General features: G+C 34.5%; 2 protein-coding genes, 2 long non-coding RNA genes and 5 other non-coding genes across 9 annotated transcripts; 7 read left to right on the top strand and 2 right to left on the bottom strand.

Annotated features, from left to right (window-relative positions):
* Nucleotides 1–2,255: 2,255 nt before the first annotated feature.
* Nucleotides 2,256–2,361, top strand: LOC145044629 (small nucleolar RNA R71). Its single transcript, XR_013681576.1, has one exon. It is a non-coding gene; the product is annotated as a small nucleolar RNA R71 (small nucleolar RNA).
* A 13,020-nt stretch (nt 2,362–15,381) lies between these two features.
* LOC145044169 (uncharacterized) lies at nt 15,382–17,577 on the top strand. The gene is made up of 2 exons (XR_013681237.1): nt 15,382–15,496; nt 17,174–17,577. It is a non-coding gene; the product is annotated as an uncharacterized LOC145044169 (long non-coding RNA).
* On the top strand, nt 15,594–15,689 carry LOC145044725 (small nucleolar RNA snoR1). Its single transcript, XR_013681669.1, has one exon. It is a non-coding gene; the product is annotated as a small nucleolar RNA snoR1 (small nucleolar RNA).
* LOC145044734 (small nucleolar RNA snoR77) lies at nt 15,905–16,035 on the top strand. The gene has a single exon (XR_013681677.1). It is a non-coding gene; the product is annotated as a small nucleolar RNA snoR77 (small nucleolar RNA).
* A 1,774-nt stretch (nt 17,578–19,351) lies between the features above and the next one.
* LOC145044726 (small nucleolar RNA snoR1) lies at nt 19,352–19,447 on the top strand. Its single transcript, XR_013681670.1, has one exon. It is a non-coding gene; the product is annotated as a small nucleolar RNA snoR1 (small nucleolar RNA).
* A 215-nt stretch (nt 19,448–19,662) lies between these two features.
* LOC145044735 (small nucleolar RNA snoR77) lies at nt 19,663–19,792 on the top strand. The gene has a single exon (XR_013681678.1). It is a non-coding gene; the product is annotated as a small nucleolar RNA snoR77 (small nucleolar RNA).
* Nucleotides 19,793–20,878: 1,086 nt separating this feature from the next.
* LOC145040166 (uncharacterized) lies at nt 20,879–22,372 on the top strand. The gene is made up of 3 exons (XR_013679869.1): nt 20,879–21,172; nt 21,717–21,786; nt 22,216–22,372. It is a non-coding gene; the product is annotated as an uncharacterized LOC145040166 (long non-coding RNA).
* An 868-nt stretch (nt 22,373–23,240) lies between these two features.
* LOC145040964 (uncharacterized) lies at nt 23,241–24,682 on the bottom strand. Its single transcript, XM_078988844.1, has 3 exons — nt 23,831–24,682; nt 23,637–23,733; nt 23,241–23,587 (listed from the first exon to the last, which is right to left on the bottom strand). The coding sequence occupies exons 1-3, from the start codon at nt 24,680–24,682 to the stop codon at nt 23,241–23,243; spliced, it is 1,296 nt and encodes a 431-aa protein (XP_078844970.1).
* On the bottom strand, nt 23,844–25,923 carry LOC145040164 (uncharacterized). Its single transcript, XM_078988136.1, has 3 exons — nt 25,760–25,923; nt 24,985–25,678; nt 23,844–24,898 (listed from the first exon to the last, which is right to left on the bottom strand). The coding sequence occupies exons 1-3, from the start codon at nt 25,816–25,818 to the stop codon at nt 24,695–24,697; spliced, it is 957 nt and encodes a 318-aa protein (XP_078844262.1). The 5' UTR covers nt 25,819–25,923; the 3' UTR covers nt 23,844–24,694.
* Nucleotides 25,924–26,133: the final 210 nt, after the last annotated feature.

The raw sequence follows: 26,133 nt of genomic DNA, 5'->3' as shown, positions 1-26,133 counted from the left end.
AAACACCTACATGTTACGATCCTGCTAGCGTTCCACTGGACTGTCTAGAATAGTCTGTGGTCATCATCTCTACTCTTCTAGATGACTGTATCATCAATAACATCTATATCGAGACCTCTCATTATTTTATTTGGTCACACAGCAACTATTACATCTACCCATGTTTTACCCAACACGTTTTGTAGATATAAAATACATATACAATTTAAATCATTTAAAACGTGTATAAAAATATTTCACTTAGCATAGACAACAAGTATTCAGACAATATGCCCACATAGCATGTAATTTATATTAAATACTTCATATCTATGTGTAAGATGAAAGGGACCATGCACTCACAACACGTAATTTATATTAAATACTTCATATATATGTGTAAGATGAAAGGGACCATGCACTCACTTGATAAGGTGGTGACTCGGTACTCGGGCAACGCTTCGTTTACTTTAAAATAATTTCCTTCGATGAAACCTAGTATTATTACCACTAGAGTTTAGTATATTATTTTCCGAGACTAATTAATAGTCTAGCTATTATTACTATTATATAAGCGTTAAACAATACTTATATAACCCATAATAATAGCCCAAGTACTTATTATAAGTTCCTAATAATGTTACTATAATTAAATAAAAGCTATATTAAAAATAACATAGGTGTAGCTCACTTACAGTGGGTTTTATAGAAAATTGGGCTTTGCTTGGAGCAGCGTTCCCGATCTGAAAAGCTCTTCTTCTCGGAGCCGTCAAGCACTCTGGGGCTTCCGCCTTGTGCTAGGGAGGTTCCCTAGGCTTTTCGGGGGTTTCGGGGGCTAGAGAGAGGTTCTAGAGAGAGAGTAAGGAGAAGAAAGAATGGGAAGGGTGTGAAGAAAATGAGGGTGGGAGAGGTTCTATTTATAGGGTGGAAAATGGTTGAACTTGGTGTCACATGTCACCATCTAGTAGCAAGACTTTGGGAGAAAGTAATGGCCAAGATTGTGTCACATCACCCATTTTCGCACATCACTCTTCCGACTTCTAAAATCCGTAACTTTCACATACGACCTCTGTTTTTTATGTTCTTTATATCCACATGTAGGTAAAAATAAGATCTACAACTTTCATTTTGACTCCGTCAGCTAATTCTTGACCAATCTTAAATTCAACAATACGGGAAGATTATATTGTTAAATGTCCGGAAAATTCATAACTTCTACATACGGACTCCGTTTTTGTCTATCTTTTTACTGCTGAGTCCCTATTAATGAGATCTTAAACTCTTATTTAGGCCACATAGGACAAAAACCGCTCGAACTAAAATTCGAGTTTCGGGCTGTGCACTGTTATGTCAAATGTTAGAAAATTCATAACTTCCTCATACGAAGTCAGATTTGGGCGTTCTTTTTATGGATGCTCTCAGTTTAACATATTCTACAACTTTGTTTAGATTACTAAGGCTAAAAGTCGCTTTACCGTAAATTCATTCTTTACGCTTCCCGGTATCGTGCTAGTTCCGTCGCAAAACTTCGACGGATCATACCTTCTTCGTTATAACTCAGATTTCGACATTCTTTATATGTACTGAATCCTTGAGACATATTCTAAAACTTGGTTAAGATTATTTATTCTAAATAATATTTTTTTCAAAAAGTGATTTTCGACCCCTATTATCTCTAAATTAACTAGCTCGGATCTACAGGCGTTACAAGAACCAAGGGTTTCAGCCATATTGGATCGAAATCACCCTCAATACTTAACCATATGACCAAAGACACCTAGTTAAGGATCATTAAGGCTGAAATCTCTTCAACATGGACCGACATCCCTTTCTTGGATAATGCTAGGATCGAAATCAACACTTTTGTAAGTGTACAAGGAGATTTCGGCTATACTATGGTCGAAATCATCCCCATTTTTGGCTGAAATCTCCAAAAGGTGGCAAAGTGGTGCCACTTGATTTGTTGAATGTGGTTCGTTATAATTATCACACCCAACTCTTATGGCATGGATTGTTTGTTCTAATTTTGTCATTCAGTTGTTCATAGTATCTAGTTTAGCAATGATTGTAGCTAAGTTCTCGTTCCCTTCATCTCTTTGACCTCTAGTAACATCCTTTCTTGGATTGTGATACTCATGTGAGTGCTTCGCAAACTCTTCAATCAATTCCTTAATAGTTTTCGGCTCCTTCTTCGTCATTGGCCCTTGAGAGTCAAGACGTTGTACTTTTGTGACATTTACTCCATCATAGAAAATGGACATTTTTTTCGGACATTAAGATCATGTTGAGGAAAACTTCTATGCAAGCCCTTGTACCTCTTTCATGCTTCATACAATGACTCTGCAACCTCTTGTTGAAAATTAGCAACATTCTTCTTGAGCTGTGAGATCTTTGAAGGTGGACTAAATTGCTTAATGAAAGCGTCATGAAGATTTGCCCAAGTAGTAACAGATCTGGGTGCAAGTGACTTCAACCAAACTTTAGCTTCACCAGTAAATGTGATTGGAAGCATCCTAAGTAAAATAGATTCTCTTGGCACATTAGGAGAATTGAAGTAGTTTGCAATGTCCTTTACTTCATCAATATTCTTGAAAGCATCTTCATACTCCTTCCCAGCGAAAGGTATATCCTTGAGCATCGATAAAATATGCCCTTTGAGCTCAAAACTTCTTTCAGCTGGTATATCTGGTGGGACAAGGCCTGGTCCATGTTGTTCTCGTATCCTCTTCTTGTAATCTCCCATCTCCATTCTTATGATATCCGCCATCTCTTCAGCCTCGCTCTTTATCTCTTCATCGTCTGAACTTTCTTCAGTAGATGTTTTTTGGCTTGTATCCAATTCCCTTCTTATCAGGTATCCAATCGAAACTTTCAAATCCCTTGTCTGATTGAAAAGTGCTTGTAGACTCGTTGACTTTCTTGTTCATCTTTTTGTGAAAAGCGGATTCTGGATCTTAAAGTGATAGAACTATTGGAGATTTAGATCCCCGGGTCGTAAATCACTGCAATAAAAATAAAATAAAACAAAAATACGTAAAAGGAATAAAAATCACTAAACTAAAAATTAACTGAGACAAAACCACAATGTGGTTGCAACTCATAGAGAAAAATAAAATAATGCAACCAAAGTAACTTTTTACGGTTTTTACCCCACATAAATGATCGAATAACTAAAAGCAATTAAACGATAAGTCAAATAAGTCGTTCCCCGACAATGGCACCAAAAACTTTGATGTGCATAAATATACCTATCATTCTTAAATTTATAACCAAACAAAACTTTACTGACTATGCACTTATAGGCAGTGTACATAGTCAGATTATAAAATAACTCAAGTAAGTTGTGTGTCGAACACAGAGAATGAAATTCAATTAAATAAATTAACTACTTCCAATTAAAATAAGGTACAAACTTTAATTGGGGGGGGGGTGTTTTTACTGATTTTTCAAGATTAGAAGAACTTAAACTATCAACTAGAAGTTAAGAAAGCAAATTACTTCAAGAATTATAAGAAAACTTCAACTTAGATCCGATTTCACATTCTCCTATGATTGATTTCTAATTGATGGATTATGTTGATTACCAATTTGTTAACTAGCTATTATGATAAAATATCTAGGCCTACTAATTTATGAATTACCACGCAATAATCATGCACAAGTTAAACACCAAAATGATATTAAGCATAAATTGGACTATGAATGATAATACTTACTGTCCTATGAAAAAGTTAAGCAACCAAGCAAAAATTAAGATTAATTATGCACTCTAACACAGTTGAAGTTACTAGTTTTAATTACTTAATCTAAGATATGATTAATCCTAGATCTATATGTTTAATGATCATAAACAATTAGGAGACAAATTCATTCAATTAGAATGATCAACAAAACACACATAATCTAATTTATAAGTAGTATAAACAAGTACTAAAACTGTAACACCCGTTTTCCAGGATGAATCGAATTGGGGTTTCATGGAGTTAAAACGTTGGATTTTGGAAGAAAAGGGGCCACACAACATGATACATAGAGGATCACGACATGAGATGATCCAAGATAAAAAAATTTGTTCAGGACTGGTCTCACGACGTGAGACATAGAGGCTCGCGTTGTGAGAAATGATGCAACCCAAGTCCATGATCCTTTAGGGTTTCCTTCGTATTTAAGCTTATCTAAAGTTATTTTAGGGTTTCTTATCAACCTTCAAACCCTCGTTCACCTTAGAAAATCCTAGCCTTCATCCCTTACTTGACCCTTGGTCATTTTGGGGCCTTTCTTGGTTTGGAAGAAGAAGAGAAGATGTAACATCCAAAATTTCAAACAAATTTAAACTTTTAAAAACATGTCAAGTTCATCAAAATATTACAAATTTAGTTTTCAAAACATTATTTATCAGAGTCTTTTCCCATAAACATAACATAGTAGGAGGAGCTGTACGTTTCATGCATTGGCCTTGCCGTGATCCCCTGAGGGACCTGAAATCATAAACTGAAACTGTAAGCCCGAAAGCTTAGTGAGTCACCCTAAAATATCGATACATATGCAGTCCACATAATAATATCAACATTAGCATATCATATCAATCAAAACAGAACAACATATACTGGGTCCCCAACTTTACAAGTTGGACTACCCCCAGGCCCTCAGTACGCATCTGGAATTCCTACCGGGCCCTCAGCTCGTATCTGGAATGCCATCGATCCCTCAGTACGAGTCTGGAATGCCTACCGGGCCCTCAGCTTGTATCTGGAATGATCCTGATTCCTCAGTATGAGTCTGGAATGCCTACCGGGCCCTCAACTCATATATGGAATACTCTTGCGTTTGTTGGCTACCGCACGGAGTAGTACAACCTCAACTGACCCCACACAACATGTCGACATGTAACAGATAAATGCACATATAGGTAATCAATCAATATCATAGGCAGTCCTACACATCTACCCGACTAGCATATCAACTGGCATACATTACTAACTCAACTCAACATATCAATAACTACTAGGATATCAAATCCATTGGGCCGACATTGGTGCCTTAGACCCCTTAGTATAGTGAGGATAACTCACCTCAAAACGTCGACTCACAGAAATTAGTTCCAACCTTCGGGTTAGTGTCATGAATCCCACCACCTATATTTATCACGAATTGCATACATAAGATTCTAATCCTTCTAGAACTGTCCTCAAAAGTAAACAGATCTACTTAGGTCAATGGTCAAAGTTAACAGTCCATGTTGACTAGACTGGCCGAGTTCCCTCGGCTACCCGCCGAGTTTCCTTGACTTCCGGTGCACTCATCGAGTCATCGAGTGACTCGTTGAGTTTCCCTCGTTTTTCGACTGAACTCTAAAGCCACTCGTCGGGTTTCCTAAGCAAAACTCGACGGGTGCATACGTGGGCATATCCTTGGGAAAGTTCATCTGACTCGCCGAGTTTCATGGCGATCTTCATCGGACTCGCCGAGTTGTTCATCCAACTCGTCGAGTTCACAGCTTTCTTCATTGGACTCGCCGAGTTGTTCATCCAACTCATCGTGTTTCACGACTTCCTTCATCAGACTCGCCGAGTCCGTTTGGTCTTTTTCCATACATACATATTTTGAGCCATGCAGTGGCTCTAATTCATAGATCTAGGCTTCTATGGCATACTTATTATGTAAAGTCACAAACTTTACATACAAGCATTGCATTTAAGGCTCTAAATGCCAAGTCTAAGCTCTTAATGGGGTTTCATGCCCAAGAGGGACCTCATACATGATCAATTCTGAGACTTTATGTTTCTAGAGCTTAAAGAGGGTTCAGATCTGAAGTTACAACTTCAGATCCAACTCATTGTTCAACTTATCAACCTTTAAGGTCTACAAAAAACCCTAGAACTTCAATGAAAGGAAAACTCACAGAAGAGATTGTAATTTAGGGTACCTCTAGAAGATGACAACTAAAAGTAATGCTGATTTCCCCACCTAACTTGCTCCAACCTCCTCTTCCTTCAATCTTTCTCCTTCAAAATCTTCAAATCAAGCTTCACACACTCAACAAGCACACATACTCGAATCAGGGACTCACTAAGACTGTAAAGAGACCTAAGGAAGGCTAAGGATCCTTTAAATAGGGACACAAACCCCGGGAATTAGGGTTTCACTTGCCAGATCTTACTCGCCGAGTCCCACTAGTGGACTCGCCGAGTCAGTCACTTAAGTCGCTATCCAATCCCGATGCTACTCGACGAGTAGGGTAACCGACTTGTCGAGTAGGGCCAAAACCAAGAAACTATAATTTGAACAATACCTGAGAATCGGGGCGTTACAGAAGAGGAAGAAGAAAAAGAAGGTGATCCTTTGAAGAAGTTTGTAAGGAATCATCATCATCATCACCTTACATTGTTTATGGACCATTCTAAGTGTCAAAGCTTCCACCTTTATTGTTATATGAGGCTAGATCTAAGTTTTATCCCACTTTTCTCCTTGGGTGAGCAAGTTTGAATGAAAAGAAACCATAAAGTTGGCAAATTTATGGGTTATAAGAGTCTTAAGATTGTTTTGGAGTTCAGATCTAGAGATTAAGTTTTGGAACCTTGCATGAGAATTGGATGTCATTTCTTCAACTTTTGACCCAAATGAGATCTATATGTATTAAAAGCATTGACTTGGACATATATGTCTTAAAAGCATCGACTTTCTAGTGTATTAAGGAGTTATAAGACCTCTTGGAAAGTTAGAGTGCAAGATTTAATGGTTTAACGACTTACCGGTTAGACTTTTTTGCAAAAATTGTTCTCACAACGTGAGACATGGGGTCTCACGACGTGAGGAATGGTCAATCCCATTTCTTATGAGCTTATTGGAGCTCATGATGTGAGTAAAGGCTGCTCATGCCGTGAGGTAATCTCAGGTGATTTTCTGTGACTGATTTGGCTAGGTTGAGTTGGTGTGAGTTGGAATTGGATAAAGTGAGCTCTCACGACGTGACCAACGGATGGTTACGACGTGAGCACGGATAATTGAAATTATGGGCTATTGACTTTAACTTTGATTGCCAACTTTTGGCTTGAGTTGACTTATTGTCAAATTCTATTTTTAGACGGTAGAATTAGGGTTTACCTTGTATGGATTGATATGAGGTGTTAAACACCCATCATTTTGAAGGAGATAAGTTAGTTGTGGTCGGAATGGTTTTGAGCTGAGTGTTAGTTGGCTTTGTGATTCATGCGAGTCTCCTCACAGTACTTGCAAGTCGAAGACTCCAATGCCGGCCCATTGGATTATGCTATAGTATGCTAGCTGTCTTTGTGACTATTGCATTTATTGTATGTGTTTGTATGTATATCGGGCCAGTCCCGATGCTAGGTTGGGCCTGATGGATGTGTTGGGATGGGCCCATCGCATGTTACTGACATATTTGTTCCAGGTAGGGTCTGATGATTATCAGGCAAGGCCTATTGTATGTATGGTATGTGATATTTTGGGGAACTAACTAAGCTCTTTGCTTACGATTTATGTTTTCAGGTGCTTCCGATTCGAAAAGAAAGGACCTGGTTTAACCGCAACACATCCACCCATTATTTCGCGCTTTGGGATTTTCGGATTTTACTTTGATAATGATTTTTACTTTGATATGATTTTGAATGATTGAAAAGTATAAATAGTGTTTATGGTTGAATTAAAAATGAAAATTTTACCTAATAATTTTTGGGATGTTACAAAAACATGCTAGGGTTTAAATTTTCAAACACAAGTAAAATCAAATATAAGCATCCAATAATTAAAATCAACGCATATGGACTAGGTTCATCTTCTCCAAACATAAGTAAAAGGGGTTTAGCCTCTCATTGTAGCTGAAAAACCCACAAAATCCATATATAATAAGCTATACATAAGTAATGATTAACAAACCAACAAGATCAATGTGGAATTCATCTAAATCTTCTTTAATCATTGAACTTCTCTTGCTTTTCGGTCTTGTTTTGGGGTTCCAAGGGTTTTCAATCATAATTCTCCTCAGAAAACCGAGCACATGCCGTCCCATTCGATCTAATGTTTGGGTTTTTATAATTTCCTTATATCGGTTCAGCATGTCATGGTTGGACATCACCATGTCGTGGTCCTTATGTGAATCCCATATTTTCCAAGTCGTATGATTAGTCGAGAATCTTCCAATCACCACGTCATGTTGAAGGATCACCACGACGCGATCATCTGTTTTCAAGTCTTCTTTTCTTCATCTTTTGCCCTGGCTTCCGCTTTCATGCTTCCATATCCTCGTATGATTAATTTTCATCCCGAGCATGTTTTCACCGCTACAAAACATATTTCAACCATAAAAAGTACATTTTGTCCCCAAATAAACATAATTGTAGCTAAAAGTATTAGAAATATGCATTAAATACGTAGTTAAATATGCACATATCAATGAGGGTGGAGGTTGATCATGAGAAGACTCTCAAGGGATTAATGCCTTTAAATGGGGCTCACAAACCCCAAATTAGGGTTTTGGATCCAACGATCCTACAACATGTATGGCCTTTGGTACGCCCTGCATTGACTTGTTCACCTACACCATGCGTAGGTGACTACCTATACCCCGTGTAGAACCAATCTTCTCAAAAGTAAAATTAAGGTTTTAAATAAAATAAGAAATGTAGCTGAAGAAATGAGTGTTGCATATTTTAACATATTTAACTGACCAGGACAAATAAAATTTTAACTCTAGGATCATAATCACAACACAACTCACTAACAAGGAGATATTTCCATTTCAGAGTGGAGCTCTTGTGAAATGCATTAATGAGAGGAAGATACATTGGTTAAAAAACATGAGAAATAAAGTAAACCTAAGTTTCTAAGCTTTTCAACCAAAATAAAATAAAATTAAGAAATGATAAATATATATTTCGAAATCGCATGTTAACTTTTATGGTCTACTATCTCGTCATTTGGAATGAGATATCATTAAATCTATAATAAATTTCTTGATTTTTGCCATTTGAGATTACGAACTCGCATATGGTGATTATGGTCATCTATATTTTCCTTTATGTTCATCAATAATTTAGTCATTCGAGTCTCAATCTCATGTGATTTCCTCTTCTCAAATAAGATTATAATGCATAAAGTTATTCATTAAACACTTGTATAATCTTACTTATCATCATTTTACACAAGTTATATTGTACAAATGTTTAATTCATAAGATAATCTTATGAACTGACACTTGTACAATTTCATTTAAGGGAAAATGACTTATGAAGGTAAGTAACTATTTCGATTGTCCACATATAGGTAATATTATTTTTTTGTTCTCATTAATGGAACAAACTTGTTAGTTTTGTTCATATTAAGGTAATATCACCGACTATTACCTATTTTTGCCCGTTTTAACCGGTTGCATCGTTTTTACTCAGTGTTACTCATTTAAAACTAATTACGTGGATTCTTACGTGGCCATTACTCCCCTCTCTCATTTAATTAGGGTTCTATACGTTCAATTTCAACATAATCACCTCCCGATTGTAGATTCGATTCACCAAATTCATCATAATCACGTGTTGAAGTCGACTGTAAGATGGCGTCCCAATCACCTACAGGTATGTATTTAACTATAGATGTTCATTACAGTGGAGTATTTGCCCGAAATCCGTTGAAATACTTAGACCTCGAAAAGATAACAGTGCGTGATGTCGATTTTGGAGGGTTTTCCTACAAAGAGTTTCTTTTGTGGCTTAGGAATTTAACAAATGGAAGTTGTGATAATGTGTACTACTGTAGTAGAAAGGAAACCTTAGGTGAGGGTATTATAAGAATCGATAGTGATGCTGATTATTGGGAGTTTGTTGAAGCTACTTATACTCCTGAAGCTGAGTTGGATGTCTACATTGACCAACAAAATGATCCAATCTTTGATTGGGCTGAAAATGAGGTGTTATCATATGGTAATGGGTATGATAGTGAAGAAGAGGATGGGAATGTAGAAGAGGATGAGAATGTAGAAGAGGATGATAGTGAAGAAGATGATAACTTGGATGGTATTATGGCATATGAGCATGAAGAGGATGAAGAAGTCCATACCTTTAACAAAAATGTTGGTGATGATTTTTTAAACAAACTTTCAGGTAAGCTTAGTGATGATGATGAACCTAATGATGGAAAAGATGAGAAGGTTGTATTCCCTGTCCATGATGAGAACCAAGCATGGGATAAGATGATGCCAATTCTAGGTATGAAGTTTGCAAACCCAATGCAATTGAAGCTATGTCTAACCAATTATGCAGTGAAGAATGGGTATGACTTGTGGTACGAAAAAAGGGATCATAACAGGTTACTGGTGAAGTGTTGTAAAGGTAAGAAGAACAAGAATAATACAGGTTGTCCCTTTAGGTTGTGGGCAACCTGGATGAGCAATGAAAGGTCATTCCAGATTAAATCTTTAATTGATAACCACAATTGCTCAAGAGTCTTCAAGTTTGGGTCCATTGTTACCTATAAATGGATAGGTAATCATTTCATGAATCAGATTCTCCAGAAACCAAAAATGAGTGTGAGGAAATTGAAGGCTAAAGTTAGCAAGACATTTAATTTGATTGCAAGTGTGGGATAGTGCAGAAATGCAAGGAGGTATGCATTTAAGGAGATAGAGGGTACTTTAAAGGAACACTATGCTAAAACTTGGAGCTATGGAGAAGAGCTAAGGAGGACTAACCCTGGATCAACAGTGAAGATGGATGTAGATGCCATGCCTGATGGAGCCACTTACTTCTCAAAGTTCTATGTATGTTTAAAAGGTGTGAAGGATGGATGGATTAAAGGTTGTAGAAGGGTAATTGGACTAGATGGCTGCTTCTTAAAAGGTGTTTGCAGAGGTCAGTTGCTTGCTGCAGTAGGCAGGGATGAAAACAACCATATCTACCCTCTTGCTTGGGCTGTGGTTGCAGTTGAGAGTAAGGAAACATGGAAGTGGTTTGTTGACCTTCTCCTTGATGACATTGGAATGGGAAATGGACATGGGTTGACATTAATATCAGACCAGCATAAAGTAATGATTTTATATGGTCTCTTTATTTAATACTTAATTTATATGAAGTTTATGTTTTGTTTGTAATGCTGACAGGGATTACTTGAGGCTGTCAAGGAAAGGGTACTTGCAGCAGAGCATAGACAATGTGCAAGACACATATGTGCTAATTTCATGAAAAAATTCAAGGGTCAACAGTTTAGTACACTTTTCTGGAGAGCTGCTGCTTCTACTACCCAGGCTAAATTTGAGCAACATATGAATGAAATCAAGAAGATAGAACCACTAGCATATGATCATCTAATGGAGAAGGACCCTAAAACTTGGAGTAAAGCATTCTTTCAAACTGATAGGGCATGTGATGCATATGAAAATGGTGTTTTTGAGAGTTTTAACTCAATCATTGCAGCTACCAGGAAAAGACCTCTAATCACTATGTTAGAGGAAATTAGAATTTATGTGATGGAGAGACTGTGTATACAAAAAAGTAAGGGAAGTTCTTGGGGAGACTTAAACATATGTCCTACCATCAGACTGAAATTGTCCAAGATTAAGACACTTCAAAGGTTAGTGATTGAATACCTTTTATATACTTACAACTTATATGTTTAACATTCAATTGTGTATACTTACATTTAAGTGTATGTGGACAAATTTTGGAGAGTTGTACCATCTGGTTATCAACAATTTGAAGTGAGACTTTTACAAGATGCATATGCTGTAGACCTTGGTAAGAAAACATGTGGATGTAGAGGCTGGCAATTAACTGGTTACCCTTGTGTACATGCATATGCTGCAATTTCAAACCTCAATAGGGATCCAGAGGACTATGTATCACCATGGTTGACCACAATAATGTTTTGTAATGCCTACTTGTACACCATTAAGCCACTAAATGGTAGTGATATGTAGCCTGATGTGGATTACATCAAGCCATTGCCTCCCAAAATGAGAAGAATGCCAGGAAGACCATCAACAAAAAGGAAAAGGGATCAGATTGAGAATGAACTAAAGGGCAATAAGCATACAGTCTCAAAAAGGGGAATTGCTATGAGATGCAGCATATGCAGAGAATCAGGGCATAATAAAGCAAAATGTCCTCAAAAACCAAGTGGGGAATCCTCAAATCCAAAGTCAAAGTCAAAAAATAAAAAAACCAACAAAAAAGGTATTTCTCCTCATTTACCTTTTGATTACAATAAAACAGCTTCTAATTCTAACATTTGAGTTATTTCATAACAGGTAAAGTGAAGGTTGAATTGAATCAAGAAGTTGATTTGGAAAGTGATAGTGACAGTGAAGTTCAAAGGGAGCCTGATAGTGAGGTGGAGTCTTATGAAGTTGATTATGAAGAGGGTAATCATACATATGAAGATGTAGACCAACTTGAGGTTGAAGCTAAAGAACAGGTTGAAGTTAGAGGGGTTGAAGAACAGGTTGAAGTTGAAGAACATGTTGAAGCACTTGTTGAAGTTGAAGTTGAAGAAGGTGAATACCAGGCTGGAGATGTAGATCAAGTTGAACAGGTTGAAGTTGAAGTAATTCAAGATCCAGTTGGACAAGATGACCAAGGACAGGCTACAGTCCAAGATCCAGTGGAAGAGGAACATATGATGGAAGTACCAGCATTTCAGGTTCTACAGGGAAAGAGAAGAAGGAAACCTTCAGAAAGAATCACAAAAATTCAAATAAGAAAGAAGTGGGAGGGAAAAGAGGGGAGTAGTTGTGATAAACCAATGGAATTGGATTAGAATTCCATAATTTGTTGTTTTTTTGGCATCATTGACTGGGAATCTTTTGTCTAGTAATATGTGTACCTTTTGGCAGTAATGCATCTGTAATTGTGTTAAATTCCACTGTTTTGCAAACAATGTTTCCTGGAATCCAATGTTACATTCCCATGTTAGATTATATTATATTACATCCCAATGTTTCAATGTATACCATTCTAGTGTTTAATTACTTTTCATTCTAAACATGTAACAAAAACTTCAGAAGCAAAAACATGTAACAAAAATTTCATCCATTCAGAACATACATAACCATACACAATAACAGGTGGACTACATCATTCTAATACCAATCATGTTTCAATCATGAACTACATCATTCAAACCTAATACATCATGAACTACAATGAAATCCACATTTTCACATACAATGCAAATAACAAAATCAGTGCCAATTTGTGAGTAAACAACTCCCACTTGACTTTGTCCAATTCCTGTCTATTAACAAAATTGGTGTTCTTTTCTTCTTCGATCTTCATTCTACATATGCTGATTTCATTCTCCAAAGTGCAAATTTTCAAGGTTAAATTACAGCTTTCTTCTGGTTTCCTCCAGTAAGGCTTTCTTCCATCTGTCCTCCCTTCATCCTCATCCAGCCATTGCCAGAATTTACAGCTTGGACTTTTTCCATTCTTGAAGAAAAATTAAAAAAATGTTAGGTTAAAGGATGAAAAAGAAGAAAGGGTATTCAACAAGATGGAGAAGAAGAAAGTTGGAACGTATTCAGCTTACTATCGAGTTTTGACAAACTCTAAATTTTCTTCCAGGATTGTCAGGGGTTCTTGAAGTCTTCACACGAGATGGTAAGTTGCAATCACATGGATGATCAGCTTGAAAATCATCTTGTCGTTTTGAAGAATAAGATGAGGAAGAAGAAGCCATCGTAGATCTAGGGTTCAAAATCGGGTGTACTTGAATGACTTCTTATACTGTAAACGAAGATGATATAAGCACAAAGCCATGTAGGTGCAACGTATTCAACTCATGTGCCAGATGGCTGCCACATAAGCAAAAACCGGTAATAGCCGGTGATATTACCTTAATATGAACAAAACTGACAAGTTTGTTCCATTAATGAGAACAAAAAAAATAATATTACCTATATGTGGACAATCGAAATAGTTACTTACCTTCATAAGTCATTTTCCCTTTCATTTAAGGATAGGAAACCACATATGAGTTTGATGAGAAGAAATCACATATGCTGGATACCATATGCGATTTTGTCATTCTAAAATATCAAAAGTCAATTTTTTAATATTTTTTTTTTGATGAAATCACAATTCTAATGACGAAATCGAAACCACATACAAGTCCACCTCGGTTTCCATGGCTATATTAGACATTTATTTTGTTTATTTTTAAAAATTAGTTCTAGAAATTATATATATATATATATATATATATATATATATATATATATATATATATATATATATATATATATCAAAAAACATTTGAAAAACGGGAATATGTCATATTGGTGTATTGATTATGGAACAATAATAATCAAATACCGAAAAGTGATAAATCCTAGAATCAACGACCAGTATAAGGGAACTGGTTCCAGCTTGGGGTCGGTTGTATCGTTTTTGGAACCGATTATGACCGAAAAAGGCATTGGGAAATGAAACAAAACCGGAAAAAAAAACCCTAGGACTTTCTAATGCCTAAAATGTATAAAAGGAGCTATTTGATACGTTTGTTAAAATGCAAGGGTTATTAATATGAACTATACGCATATTTACTTGTCCTTTATTTACAATATCGATTCCAATTCCAACAGGAGTATTGATTCCAATTGCAACAGTATAAACTTTGGGTTGGCTTTACGGTAAGTACATAACAAATCTATATAATATGAGCATATTTACTTGGCTTATTTTTTATATATTTATTCCGAGTTACAAGTTCCAAGAACAAAAACGGCCATATGAATTGTATAGTTCCAATTTTTCTTGATCACATCTTGGAGAGGAAGGAACGGTTTAGTCGACATGAAATCGATCGTGCCAGGGGTGTGTTGTCATATCGTATGTGATCCAAGCCTTTTATACGTCCAATTCCGGTTCTTTGTACTGGTTTACCCTATAAATGATATCCCTGAAACCGATATAACCAAATACCAAATAAGTGGAAAAGTAAGAATCAATAATTGGACAGGTTAACCTAATTCGGTGCCAACCGATGCTAGTTCCAGTTTGATTTTACGGTGAAAACCGTCATCCCTGATGTCAATTATCAAATTGGTTGGACAAAATAATTATTGTCATTCAGACTAGAAAATTTATCTACTGTATCCGTCATCCAATTCGTTGAGTCAACCATTTTGCAACCTAATTTTGGTAAAAGATTTTATATATACATTTAAATAATTAATTATTGAATTAACCAATTGGCGACTAAATTTTAGTAAAAGCTTTTACATATACAATTACGTAATTAGTTATTAAATATCCATATCAATATATCAATTACTCAAAAACAACCCAAACAATTTGACCCATTCTACAGTCTTTTTGATTTTGAGTTTTAACTTGAGGCTCACTATGGATAATATTGGGCCTTGGTAAAGCCTTTATGTCATAATTCAAAGGGCCTCTAAAAAATTGCTAACAATGGAACCCTAGAATCGCCGTTGATGGCCGTCGCATACGCCTCCGTTCGCTCTATAAATCAACTGTTGGGTTGCTCTTTAGAATCAATCATTCTTCAGGTGATCTATTTGATAGGTTTATTTTGATTTGATTGAATTGTGTGTTTATTGATTTCGATTTTGATTTTGATTTTGATTTATGCTTCGAGAAACGAATGGCTGTGACGATCGATGCTTATATTCTGACACCTCTTGTATGAGAACAGTCTTGAAAGAGGCTGTTCGTTGAGCACATTAAGCAACTCTCTGAGCCTTTTTCTTTTCCTAATACGTATCCTTTTGTTGAACTTAGCTTCTAATTCGTTTGCTTCTTATAGCTCTTCTGTTTGCAATTTTGTTGTGTGAATTGAAGTTTAGATCTTAGCGTTAATGTTTATTTTTCTAACATGAACGACTATCTTAGACCCCTTTTCGCTTCTTGATTTCTACGAATTTCCAAAGAAGTTTATGTTTATCGATCGGAAATTCAGGCAACCTCTTTCTTAATATATTTATGAGAAGGAAGGTGTTAATCTGGTCGGAAATTAATATCTTTTGCTCTTCATACTTGCTGAGACTTAATAGTTTTTGAAGCTGGTATAGTAAGCAATAAGGACATCTATAAAAACTTTTTTAATTGAATCGAATTTTTTTTGTTTTAGATCTTAAATAAAAAGTTTGTTGCTCTTTCTTGCTTTGCAACATATTTTGTGTTAGATCTTATTTTGGAAATTATGTTTGTAATTAAGTTATATGGTTTTTGTGAACTTGTAACGGTATAGAAAAATTTATAGTAAACAAATAATCTAACATCTTAATAAGATAAGAAATCCAACATAAAATGGTTTGTAGAAACTCTTATCAATCCTTTACAAACAAGAAAATGACATATAGGAACGGTTTAAAAATGACGCATCTAAGAGGCACCCACATTGTAAAAATTTTAAGGAGTGGTAGAAAATGACATATAAGAACGGTGTATAAATAAAGTAATTAGTTATAGATAAAATCGGCTCAAAAACTGAAACAAGTAAAAAGAGGTGGCATATAATAATAATAAAAGTAATTTACACGAATGGTAACAGTGGTTTGGGGTAATTTGCATGTTTGGTCTTTAACTTATTTTTTTTAACTCGGAAGGTTCTTATTATTTGTTTTTGTTACACGTTTGGTTCCTAGAATTTGTTTTTGTTACATGTTTGGTTTCTAGAATTTGTTTTTGTTACACGTTTGGTTTTTATCTTACTTAAAAAAATTATTATTTAAATAAGAAAAATGGTGAGATAAGTAAGGTAATATAAAGTGGGTATGGTTGGGGTTTGTTTATTTAAAAAAAATTTTAAAAATCAAGGGCAAAATAGTCTTTTTAGGTAAGATAGAGACCAAGTGCGTATCAAAAACGAACAGTAGGAACCTTCCGAATTAAAAAATTAAATTAAGGATCAAACCTGAAAATTACCTAATAAAAATTACCCTAAATCATAGGACCAATCGTGTAGAGAATACTATTATTTCTATAAAAGACCCGTATATCAAAAACAATCCCAAACTGCAATATAACGTGTAATCAAGGGACCAGTTATACCAACCTTTTAGAAACTTTAGAGGGGCACACGCACACCGCAACCCTCAAATGAAACTTCTCTCTTGCTTCCACGAGTTGACTTTATTGTTTTAAATGTTTCCAAATTTGGGTCATTTCATATCTTCGTTTAATTTACGTCAGAAACTTGAGTTGACTTTCTCTTTGATCTATAGAATTGAAGAGCAAGAAGATGATGAATGACAAGATGAAAGCTTTGATGATTGGAGTTGTAGGTGCAGGAATCACACTTTCTGCTTATTCACAAACATACATGACTCCAACTCAGTGCATTGGCACCGGCCTTGTTATACTAATTGTAGGACTTTTTGTCGGGGAAGGTATCCTTCCGGTCTAATTTACCATTTTTTGTCTTTCATAGAAAGACTGATTTTGATCCTTCACAGATATCTGTATATATCTCTGGAGGATCAAAAAAAAAAAAAAGGACATGTGTCCCGATATCCGGATCTAGATCGGTAGTAGTTTATCTTTTTGTATTTCTTTAGTTTGTAACCTTCATGGTGAATCAAGATCCCTAAAAGTATATGTCATGGAATCAAATTATTATTTTTCTTTTTGTAGTTGTATGATAACCGATGATAAATTTTAATTGTGTTTGGTCTTAGGGTAATTTTCATTTTGGCTATAAACTTTAGTATAATAAAAATACATACAATTCGAATTGTTCGTTTGTTCCGGTATTCAAATTCTATGTTTCTTATTGATAATAGAGTTTGTTTTTAGTTTTAAGATTCATACGAATTTTTAGTTTTAGAATTGATGAATGACACAATTTTCCAAGATGTGAATGAGATTATATAATCACAAAATAAGATATGTGAATCCGAAACTTGATGTTCAAAGTTATAGAGTTTGATATTTATAATTAAAGAAAAAGATGTATGATCAATAATGTCTTTTATAAACTAAAATAAGTAAATATTTTATAAGGTAAAAGAAACATAAATATTTAAACTCAAACAAGTAATATTTTTCCCTTGGTTTTTCGGTAATCGACACTACACCTAGCTTATTATTGATAACTGCATTTTGCCTTCAAAATCCTCATTTCCACATCCTTATTTCTATCATATAGAACTGGTAAACTTTAATATTTTTAATGACATGATGTTGTTTGACCTCGGTTTAAAAACCTTTTGAATCAAGAACATTAAACACAGAAACCTTAAACATTAAGTAGTAAATCATACAATCATAAAAGCATAATCACCACAAAACAGGGCAATACCAAACGTACTTTAGGTCGTGGACTAAAAGAAGTTCTTCAATGACAAATAATTTTTCTTGTAGTAAAATAATTTATCAAAATTCATTTACATCTATCACTTGTGAACTACTAAATGCACAAGTCATGTTTTATAATTTACATTAATCATGTCGTTGTAATTTACTAAAAAAAGGAACCCATTGATCCTCCTTTGCTCCTCATATTGACCTCCTACTAATAAAACCAAGCCATCAGTCCAAGTGAGCTTGATCAAGAACACAATGCTTATTTAGGTACAACACAAAAATCAGCATGCCAGGGGTGTGTTGCCATATCATATGTGATCTAAGGGTAAAAACTAAAAGCCTTTTACACATTTAGTTCCGGTTCTTTGGACTGGTTTACCCTATAATTGATATCCCCGAAACCGATATAACAAAATACCAAATAAGAGGAAAAGTAAGAACCAATAATTGGATATGTTAACCTAATTCGGTGCCAACTAGTACCAGTTCCGGTTTGGTTTTACGGTCAAAACCCTCATCTCTAATTTTAATTGTCAAATTGGTTGGACAAAATAACTATCGTTATTCAGACTAGAAAATTTATATACTGTATTCGTCATCCAATTTGTTAAATCAACAATTTTGCAACCTAATTTTGGCAAAAGATTTTATATATACATTTTCATAATTAATTATTCAATTAACCAAATTTTAGTAAAAGCTTTCACGTATACAATTACGTAATTAATATATAAATATATAGGTTCCCATCTAGTTAGTTATTAAATATCTATATCAATAATTCAATATATCAATTACTCAAAAACAATCCAAACAATTTGACCCGTTCTACAGTCTTTTTGATTTTGAGTTTAACTTAAGGCTCACTGTGGATAATATTTGGGCCTTGATAAACAATTGCTAACAATGGAACCCTAGAATCGCCGTTGATGGCCGTCGCATACGCCTCCGTTCGCTCTATAAATCAACTGTTGGGTTGCTCTTTCGAATCATCGATTCTTCAGATGATCTATTTATTAGGTTTATTTGGATTTGATTCAATTGTGTGTTATTTTTCTTTTTGATTTTGATTTTGATTTATGATTCTAGAAACAATTGGCTGTGACGATCGATGCTTATATTCTGACACCTCTTGTATGAGAACAGTCTTGAAAGAGGCTGTTCGTTGAGCACATTAAGCAACTCTCTGAGCTTTTTTCCTTTCCTAATACTTATCGTTTTGTTGAACTTAGCTTCTAATTCGTTTGCTTCTTATAGCTCTTCTGTTTGCAATTTTGTTGTGTGATTTGAAGTTTTGATCTTAGCGTTTATGTTTATTTTTCTAACATGAACGATTATCTTAGACCCCTTTTCGTTTCTTGATTTGTACGGATTTCTAAAGAAGTTTATGTTTATCGATCGGAAATTCAGGCAACCTCTTTCTGAATATTTTTATGAGAAGGAAGGTGTTAATCTGGTCGGAAATCAATATCTTTTGCTCTTCATACTTGCTGAGACTTATGGTTTTTGAAGCTGGTATAGTAAGCAATAAGGACATCTAACAAAACTTTTTAATTGAATATATTTATTTTTTTTAGATCTTAAACAAATTGTGTTGTTTTTTCATAACATATTTTGGAAATTAAGTTAGTTAATTGGTTTTTGTGATCTTTTAGCGGTATAAAAAATTCCCACTAAACAAATAGTCTAACACAAGATAGGAGATCAAACATAAGCTGGTTTGTAGAACAGTAGAAAGGCGTTTAGATAATCATCATAAAATCATTATAGTCGTCACAACAAACCACATATTGACTTTAGACATTTTTGAGACGATACACGAGCTTTCACATTATTAATTTTGTTGTACGTTGTAAACAAGTTCCTTTTCGTTTCAAGCCCTTAACCAAAGACTCGTTATTTAAATCAAAATCTGGTGTAGACATGGGATATGTATATATAAGAAATTCAACCTTTAATTGCAGATAATGAAACTTCAAAATAAAGGTAGTGAAATCGCACAAGACTTGTCATAATTTAGGGCAACTTTTGTTACCTATAAACAAAAAAGAAAATTCTCCAAATAACCAAATGGAGGGGAGGGGAGGGGAGGGGAGGGAGGGATTGAAGCAAGGAACCAATAAAAACACAATTTTATAAAATGATCACGAAAACTCGGAAATGACGTGGCAGAGGGAAGACAAAATATAAAATTTTAATTTTCTGGAGAGTGTATGGTTCTACAAAGATTATTGTGAATCTGTTCTTCAAATGATTATCTTTGAGAAATTATTCTTGGTTAAAACATGATTTATTTATTTCTTAAATTATTGGGAAAATTTCATATATATCCTTGTAAACATTAAGAATTACGTATATATCCTTCCAAAGTTCGAAATTATCTATATATCCTTCTTAACATATTAAATTCTCATATATATCAAATCCTATAATTTAATGAAATATTAATCAAATTACTATCAAAAAATATATTTAAAAATGATAAATACAGATAAATTTACCAAAATACCCTTTACATATTATATTCAAATTAAATATCATTCTTTTTTTTCTAGAAATCGTAAATCAATAAAAAAAAAATGATTCCCTTGAACCTCGATCAATCCATCCCAAATTGACCTTTCTCCTCCCCAAAAAATCGAACTCATCTCCCCCTCCTCCTATCTTCCGGTCTCCCTCACGGCGTCACCCTCTTCCCTCTTAACCTTCTTCCCTCTTAGCCCTCTACCGGCTACCACCACCGGCAAGCTACATTGCCGTCCTTCACGCCTTGAAAATTCCTAACCATGTTCTTCACGATAGAAAAATCTTCATCCACACATCCCCCCTCCTCTTATCACCGATGGCCATCAATTGAAGTGCCAATCCTCAATTTGAAGTATGTGGGAGCATCAAGCCTCAATTTCAAGTATAAGTAGGTATTAAATTCATGTCTAATTTTGTATGTGTTATTCGCTTATAAATTAGGGATTTGCTGTGAATAAGCTAATGTGCATAGATTAGATTGCTTATTATTGAATACGCCGACACATCGATTTATGATTTTGATAAGCCGATATTTGGAATGTCGAAAGAGAATCTGAATTCTTCTGATTCACTGAACCATATTACACACCGGTGTTCAATTTTTTATTCGGAGTATTATAATTGGGTATATAATACTCCATTTGAAATCATCTTCTATAACGTTTGTTTGTGTAGTCCGTACCACTATTTCAATTTGTGATTTCTACAAAGTCTGTACGTACCACTCTAGCACTAACATGTACATATACCTACGAATACATACTAAATTCCATCATCCAAATCTGTTCTACATTCCTATTCTTCTCCTTTTTCATTCTTCTTATTCTTCTTCAGTTTCTGTTCTATTTTTATTTCACATGATTAAAATTTAGAAGAAATCTTGTTGGCCAAATCTTTAACTTTTTCTATGTTTTTCGTCTTGATGTTGACTTACAGAAGCAAAAAAACAAGTGATGGATGCAAGTGAGAGATTGGATGGCCAATTTAGTCCCCATTTTCATTCAAAGTACACATGGTTCATATATTCTTTTCCATCTTCAATTTGATGTAGTTACAATATAGATGTTTATTATTAGATTACTTGAATAATTATGCAAAATCTTCAGAAAATTATATTGATTTTTTGTCAAATATCTTATAAAAAGGTCGTGTGGACCCAAATCAATACTATCAGTTTCCATAAAACTATTTTTGGAAGGGAATATATGTTTTCTGCTAGTAAGTTAACGAGTATCTACACCTCTCATGAATGCAACTATGATTATGCATCAAAGCATGGAGCCAAAGATGGTCTTTTTATCCTTATACTTGTATGGTTGGTCCATATTGTAACAAAAAGTAAGAAATTAAAAATACACTTGTAATACTGTTTTATTGTTACAATGATATGGCTTATCGATAGTGCAGATACCAATATTTTTTTTCTTATGTTTAGTGAGACTAAACGAATCATTATACGGTGTTAAGAGTTTTGGATAAATATATTTGTCGACGAAGGAATGGTGGACACCTTGTATTGTTTTGGGTCGTGAGAACATCAAATATCCAAATGCAAATTGGAAATCAAAGAGCTCTGGTAACAAGGTGGAAAATGAGGCTGACTTATCACTAAGATCTCATCTACATGAAATTCTGGTAGAAAGAGAGCTAATGAAGCCGACCCTAAAATTAAAGTAAAAAAATTAGTAGGGTGTTATTTCTTTAGGAATTAGGAAGTTGTCTCATAAGTGGAGTGTTATTTTGGTGGTGTTGTTGTTGTCTTGTCAAAATAAAGTGTTATTGTTTTAGAATTTTATTTTGTTTATATTGTAACTTTCCCAGCATCATGCTGGTTTTTCTATTTAATGCATTTGGTAACATGTTGGATATGTTGCTTTTGCAAAAATACATTACATAACTGTTCGAATGGCATAATATCGTTACAAAATGCTCCTTGTGGAAGAAATACATTACAGAAACAATCCCTATGGCTGAAAATACATTATAGAAACAGTCACTATTGCAGAAATAGTCCCTATGGCATAATATCCTTACAAAATGGTCCTTGTGGTAGAATTACATTATAGAAAGAGTCCATGTTGCAGAAATACATTACATTATCAGTCCCTATGGCATAATATCTTCACAAAATGGTCCTTATGCCCAATAACAATTACATACTTGGTCCATGTTTCATAAAAACATTTAAAAATGGTCCTTGTGCACAAAAATATTACAGATTTGGTCCATGTTTCAGAAAAAACATTACACATACGGTCCCGGTGCACAAAAATATTATAGAAACAATCCCTGTGGCATAAATTCATTAAACAAATGGTCCCAAAATAAAAATATATTTATCTAATCAAATTTTAAATGTTTTGTCTAATGAAAATTCTACCAAACAACAAAATTAACAAATTAAACAATCCTTATAGAAAAATTAAAGTACTAAAATGTAATGAAACTCATAACAAAAGCTTATGATCTTTTGTGTTCTTTCCTCTTGCTAGAGGATGCTTCATCAAAATGTTGAGACGTAGGATTTTTGCAAGTCCTTTGATGGTGTCCATATAAACCACAACGGGGACATCTGTGTCTTTTCTTGGGCTCATCATGTGGTATAATTATATTCTTTTTAGGTCGTCCAGGCGGTCGTTTTATAATAGGAGGGTATATCTTATCGACTGTCTCTATATTCACCCATTGATCTTTTCCGGGCATCGGACCAATTTCTAAAGCATATGCTTCTTTAAACTTGTCGACTGTGAAATATGTATCAACATATTTGTCCCAACTTGGCTCCCTTGTGAAAGCAATAAAAGCAGCTGCATGCACACATGGAAAGGCCTGTAACTTGCCATTTTCGACAACTACATTTTTTCTCATCCAATACAACATCCCAACGATATCCTTTGAACTTCACTTCTGCTTTATTATCACTGCTTCTACAAACTTGATATTCACCCAAGTTCTACATGAGAAAATAAAACAAGAACAAACTAATATTAGGAAAAATATATATGTTTAATGCAAAAACAATTATGTATGTATATAGTTCCTTAACTTGCCTTAGTGATTGTTTTGAGATACTTCTTTGCTTTTGGAACTAATGGTCCTTTCCATTTTTTCACCTTACTCCTTTTCTTGTCAAATCGTTCCATAAGCTTTTCTCTAATTGCATCAAGGAGATCAAGCACCGGTTTATAGCGTATGTCACCTACCCAAGAGTTAAAACTTTCTGAAATATTGTTGGTAATGTAATCACACTTAACAAGTGTGCCAAACTTACTTCTACTCCATATCTTTTTATGGTTCTCATTCAAATATGAAATTGCATCTGCACATTTAGTAGCAATTTCATTTAACAATCTATCATGCTTACTAACAAAGTAGGTATTTGCAGCCTCCCATAACTTGCTCATGAAAAAGTCACCTCGAAAATGTTTCTTGAAGTTGCTACATAAATGTCTTATGCATTCTCGATGCTCAATATTAGGATAAACCTGTGTAATAGCTAATTCCAACCCCTTTTGCATGTCAGAGGAGATAACAAGACCATTTGGTGTACCAATCGCTTTTTGTAGTGACGTGAGAAACCAAGTCCATGATTTTGTATTCTCTGCCTCAAGCACACCATAGGCTACTGGAAACATACCATTGTTACCGTCAATACTTGTGGCAGCGGCTAACACACCATTAAATTTCCCTTTCAAATGACAAGCATCAAGCGCAATGTAAGGACGACAACCAACAAGAAACCCCTTAGAGCATGCTGTTAATGATATAAAAAAACGTAAGAAATGTTTCTTTTCACCTACTATTTGCAAATCAATCTCCACCACACTTCCTGGGTTTCTCTTTTCAAGTTCTTGTTTGAGATCATATATATTTACATAAGAATCATCCCACTTGCCATACATATCAGTATAAGCTTACTCTCTTCCTCTAAAGACTATCATATATGGTACTTCAACATTGTAGGTATGCATAAGCCACTTTTTTAGGTCGGCAGGAGAGACATCGCCTTCAGATTTCAACTTGTCGGTGACAACATCAGCAATCCATCCTTGAGTGGCATGTTTGTTACCACTCTTGTTGCTTCGAGTACAAGAATGAATTTCTACAAATTTCTTTACCTACAAAATTGCAAAAAAAAACATATAATTCTGTTAACATAATAACAATGTTGAAGAATTTAGTATTTCTCAAATTTAATACTTACTTCAAAAGTAACCCCATCTTGTGTAAGAGAAGCATGAATTCTCCACTTACACTCTTTATCTCCACAACATGCTGTAAGTCTTGTCAAATCACTTTTCTCAATGACATACTCAAATTCATTTATTAGTGCATAATGATTTAATGCTCTTCTAAAAGCAATTACACTTGGGAATTTAGAATTCACTTTCATAAATTGATTCATCTTACTATATGCATAAGTTTCACCATAATTTAAAAGCTCATATTCGTTATCGGAACTATGAAGACTATGATAACTTTCTTGACTTGGACAAACCGAGTCTATCTCATTTTCATCATCAGACTCATCAATAACTTTATCTTGACAACTTAATGGTTTAGGGTTATACCTTAATTTTTCGGTTGTCGCATAAATTGTTACTTCTTTATTCTCATTATACATGTTTAGCATCACCATGAAGGTCTTACCATTATCAAGTTCAATAAAGCATTGCTCTTTTGCATATTTATCAACAAATACTATTGACAAAACAATATCGCTTTGTGATGGATAGTGGCTTTTCACCTCTTCAACTAGATGATTTAAGTCGTATGAAAATGTGTCTATATAACGACACTTTGTAGATCCAAAGCAATACACTTGCCTACATGAGTTCCTAACTAACCGAAAGAAGCCTCCATATTTCAATTTAAACTTGAATTCCGATATTACTTGTCTGATAACCACAATGAAAAAAAAACAATTAGTAAAATTGAAGGGAAACATAAAATATCATCCACTGTTGATAAAAACTTACTCAATTACGGGTGAGTGAGCACTTATGTCCCATCTTGGTGCATTAACCTCATTATCCATCAAAGAGGAGGACAATAATCTGTCTATTGCAAACCAAATAATTGAATACAGAACCAAAAATTAATCGAATGCAAAAAGTTAATTAAAACCAAAATTAATCGAAGGAAGAATAACATTAACCTGATATGAAGAAATAATGTGATTTACTACTATTATTCTAGCAGCGATATTCCAAGAAACGAAAGAGAAATTCTCACGGCTTGTAGAAGAAAAAACGTGATGAAAAAGTTAGGAGATTTCACGTTTTGGGGTTTACAATTCACGTGTTTAGGTTTTGCCATATTAATTAGGTTTAATGCTAATTAAATCTATTTA

This window comes from Lactuca saligna, chromosome 4 (genome assembly GCF_052625555.1).
Source record: "Lactuca saligna cultivar CGN05327 chromosome 4, ASM5262555v1, whole genome shotgun sequence".
Taxonomy (NCBI): Eukaryota; Viridiplantae; Streptophyta; class Magnoliopsida; order Asterales; family Asteraceae; genus Lactuca; species Lactuca saligna.
This window is presented reverse-complemented; position numbering and strand designations above follow the sequence as displayed.